The 3,732-nt window shown below is 53.1% G+C and overlaps 1 protein-coding gene across 1 annotated transcript in view; it reads right to left on the reverse strand.

The window, feature by feature from the left end:
• The window catches only part of PDCD1 (programmed cell death 1), a gene marked incomplete at its 5' end in the record, with an annotated part of 3,223 nt that extends 509 nt beyond the window's left edge, over nt 1–2,714 (reverse strand). The window contains 3 exons of the mRNA XM_009868384.1: nt 560–594; nt 1,229–1,381; nt 2,382–2,714. Of these exons, the coding sequence (XP_009866686.1) occupies nt 560–594; nt 1,229–1,381; nt 2,382–2,714 (521 nt within the window). The remainder of the gene's footprint in view (nt 1–559; nt 595–1,228; nt 1,382–2,381) is intronic.
• Nucleotides 2,715–3,732: the final 1,018 nt, after the last annotated feature.

The following is a 3,732-nucleotide window of genomic DNA, read 5'->3' on the forward strand; positions in this document are numbered from 1 at the left end:
CACGAAAGGCAAGGTTGTGCTAGAAGCCCTATTCCCACTCTCCACTGGGCTCAGAGCTGGCACGGGGTGCACAAGAAGAGCCCAGGGCTGAGTTTGCTCAGCCTGGAGAGAGAAGAGTGAAGGAGGACCTACTCACTGCCTTCAGCTACCTAATGGGTTTGGAGAGATGGTGCCAGACTCCTCCCAGAGGTGCTTGGAAAAAGAGGAATCTCAGGTGCTAGCTACAGCAAAGAAAATTCTAGCTTAATATAGGGGGAGAAGGCAATTCCTCCCATTTTCTATAGCAACATCGTCAAAGATAACCCTGCTTTGAGCAAGGGCTGGACTAGAGAGGTCCCATTATATCTCAGGTGGGGGGGGTTATTTTGTGATGGGGCTCTGCTGCAGGTGCAGAAGAGCAGTTGTAGCTGTTCAGAAAAGATCAAGCAGCATCAGAGGCAACAGGAGAAGCAAAAAGCTTATGAAGGACTGATAAAGGGAGGCCCTACATCCTCTGCACCTCAGCAACATCACGATGCTCCCCTGCAGCACAGCAGGGCGTCAGAAGCGGAAAACTCACCACTGGTCTGTTTTCACTTGGTGGTTTCTGCACATCTGCAAAGTAACACATCTGGTTAGAAGATCCTTGTGTGCCAAGGCAGCGTAAGCATCTGGGACTGACACAGCTCCTGCATCCTAGGAGAGCACTGGAGAGTGCAACTATTGCACCACGCTTCCTCCTCCACTCAGGGTCTACCCCCTTGAGCATCACAAAAACAAGTAGGGTACCAGCTCACGGTCTAGGGTTTAATTAGGATTAGTGGGGTGCAATTTCTCAGGCGTCCCCTCTGGGAAAGCCCTCCCAGGTGCTCATGGTGTGGCTGAGATGATGCCCAGTGCTGTGGCAGAGAGACCATAAGGTCCCTGGGCAAGGTGCACGGGAAGGACTCACACAGCATTAAGACACCGTGCTAACAAGTAGTGCAGAGCCACAGCACATGGCCTGGGGGGTCTACAAAGGGGGAACAGGACTCAGGGCACCCTTCTCCCCTAGACATGGTGATATCTGTCCCACAGAAACATGACACAGCTGAGTTCAGCACGTTGAACCTGCCACTGTACCCCGGGGAGCTGCACGTATCCAGCTGCCCCCAGGTCCCAGCTGGGTTTGCTGGATGAGCATCAACCATCAGGTCTCCTGGCACACTCCACCCCCTCGACACAGCACGGCTCCCATGGGGGATCGTACCTCCTCTCCTGTACATGACAGTGAGGTAGCCAAAGATCAGCAGCACAACAGCTCCAGCCAGCAGAAGGATACCTAGAAGTACAGCCTTGATGGATTCTGGGGGGTTGCCTTCCTTCATCTCGGGCTCGGTGTCATTTGTCTTCTCAGGGGCTGCTGCAATAGCCATCAAAAAAAGGGGAAACAAAACAGCAGGTGAGGAGTGTAAAATGGGCTCCACAGTCCTTGTGAAAGGTAACAGCAGAGCATGGGGGCTGTCTTCAGAAAGGGCTCAGTCCCAGGCAGGTTGCCACAGCCCCACCATCCCTCCAGGAGACTCAAATTTGGGCTAACGTGGGTATGTTTTGGCCATGTCCCATTCCTTCCCATTGCAGGTGGTGAGGAGGAACCCACAGCATGGAGAGCTGGGGTGCAGGTGCCCAGGACACTGCTCTGCATCCACAGGCAGTCCTACAGCATGACTCTGTGCCCAGCAGAGCCCCATGGAGGATACAGCTTCCCCAAGTCTGCTCACTGCTTCCACATCCGGGGGCCAGCACAGCATCAGCTCACATTGGGAAGAGAGGTTGTGAAAGACAGTGACTTTTGCAGTGTTTTTTCTTTTTATAAAAGGCCACCTTCGGCCCCAAAAAGCTCCCTTGCTCCCAAGCAAGGGCATGGCAGATTTTGCTGCAAGATCTCAGTCTCCCACACCATGGGACTAAAAGAACCTCTCAGGTCATAGTTTTGCAACAACTGTATCTACAACAACACTGGCTGTTTGAGGGGTCTCAGCCCTGATTGTCACCCCAAACACAATCCCTGTCCCCAGAGGAGTTGTTCAGGGGTGAAGGCAGCTCCCTACGCTAGTATCCCAACTTCATCCATGGGTCAGGAATTACTACGCCCCATAGTATCACTGGGGACACAGCCTCAGCAGGATGGAGACCTCCTGCCTCGGGACCATGTGTGAATGGAGGAGGACAGCCTGTGTATCTGGGCCTCAACCCTACATGCAAAGGAGAGGGGGACAGGCAGAACTGCGCTCTCCACATCAGCTTCTGCTCCAGTGGGGTACTGCCTGCCTTATGCCCTGCGGCTGCAGTGTTCTTCAGAGCCATAGCACCACGGGATGACACCAATGACCTGTCCCCACCAGCTCAGCCCCCAGGCTGACCTGTGACTACCAGGTGGGACCTGTTGCTCTCTATCACTTTATCAGGTTCAAAGAAGGCAATCAGTCCACAGTAGTAGGAGCCTGAGTCATTCTGGTGGAGGTTCAGGATCTCCATCTTGAAGACAGGAGTGTAGTTTGTGAGCAGGTACTTCTCCGTCTTTGTCTGGAGGTTGTTCCGGGTGATTTCAGCAATTTTTTGGCCTTGGCTGTGGTTGGAGTCTTTGTACCAGTTGAGGCTGTACTCCAAGCCAGAGTCATTCTCCACAGAGATATTGCAGAAGAAGGTGGCTGAGCTGCCTGCAGGAAGAGTTAATGCTGCTGGGAAGAAGGTCACTGTTTGGGAGAGAGGAAACAAGAAACAGTCATGGTTACAGGCATTAGAAACAGCTGCAGACCTGTGCAGGAACCAGAGGTGCAAGGCCAGTACACAGCATCACCTTGGACCACGAGGAGGTACATCAACCCATGTCTCCCCCGTCATGAGTGTGTGCCTGGGGTACAGGGATAGTAACTGTGAAGTGGTTTCAGCAGAGCAAATTTTGCTCTGGTCTACCTAAAATTAACCCAGAACACCTGCACTGAAGAAAAAAAGACTTTGGGGGTTGTATTATTTTAAATCTGAGTCATCCTTCCTCCAGCTGATGTTGCTTCCAAAAGCAAGCAAAGGGACCGAGTTCTGGGCTGGGGCAGCACCCTGGGGTGCAGCACATCCCATGCTCCAGCATGCTGCGAGCACAGAGCAGGCAGCGGCTGCCCAGGACACAGTATTTGCCAACCCCAGCATGAGATCATCTGACAGGTCAGTGACCTAGAACTCCCCTGGATGCCATCCCTTCCTGGCTGCCCATCCCCTCCTCATGTGTATGTGGGCAGCCAGGCATCCACCTGGGGGGCCCTGGTCAGGCTTGCCAGGCTGCTCCCAGCACAGAGGGCAGCCGGCCACAGCCTCCTCAGCCCTTAGCACCGGCCCTGCTGCTTTGACACATTTCCCTGCGTGTGATCTCCATGGGTTCATCTCCTCCAGACAGCAGGGATGCTGCAAGCACAGGCCAGGCTCACCAAGTCCCAGCTCATTGAGCAGGACAGGGCAGCTGTTGCGTTAACTTTTGTTTGGAGCAATAAAAAGTGAGAAGAAGCATTTTTCATGTGGGTTATATGACTACTGCTTCTGGTTATCTGACCAACACTTTGAGAAGTTTCTGCTATTTAGAAATGTATCTTTCCTTCTTGGACATCACCACTGATAGCAGCCCCAGGGCTTGCAGGCAGTTAGAAAGCCTCTCCTGTTCTTCCAGCACTTACTTGAGGCTGTAGGACCATGAACTCAGCATCATCAACCAGAAAAGGAACC

The sequence above is a fragment of the Apaloderma vittatum genome, unplaced genomic scaffold (assembly GCF_000703405.1).
Source record: "Apaloderma vittatum isolate BGI_N311 unplaced genomic scaffold, ASM70340v1 scaffold17544, whole genome shotgun sequence".
In the NCBI taxonomy this organism is placed as follows: Eukaryota; Metazoa; Chordata; class Aves; order Trogoniformes; family Trogonidae; genus Apaloderma; species Apaloderma vittatum.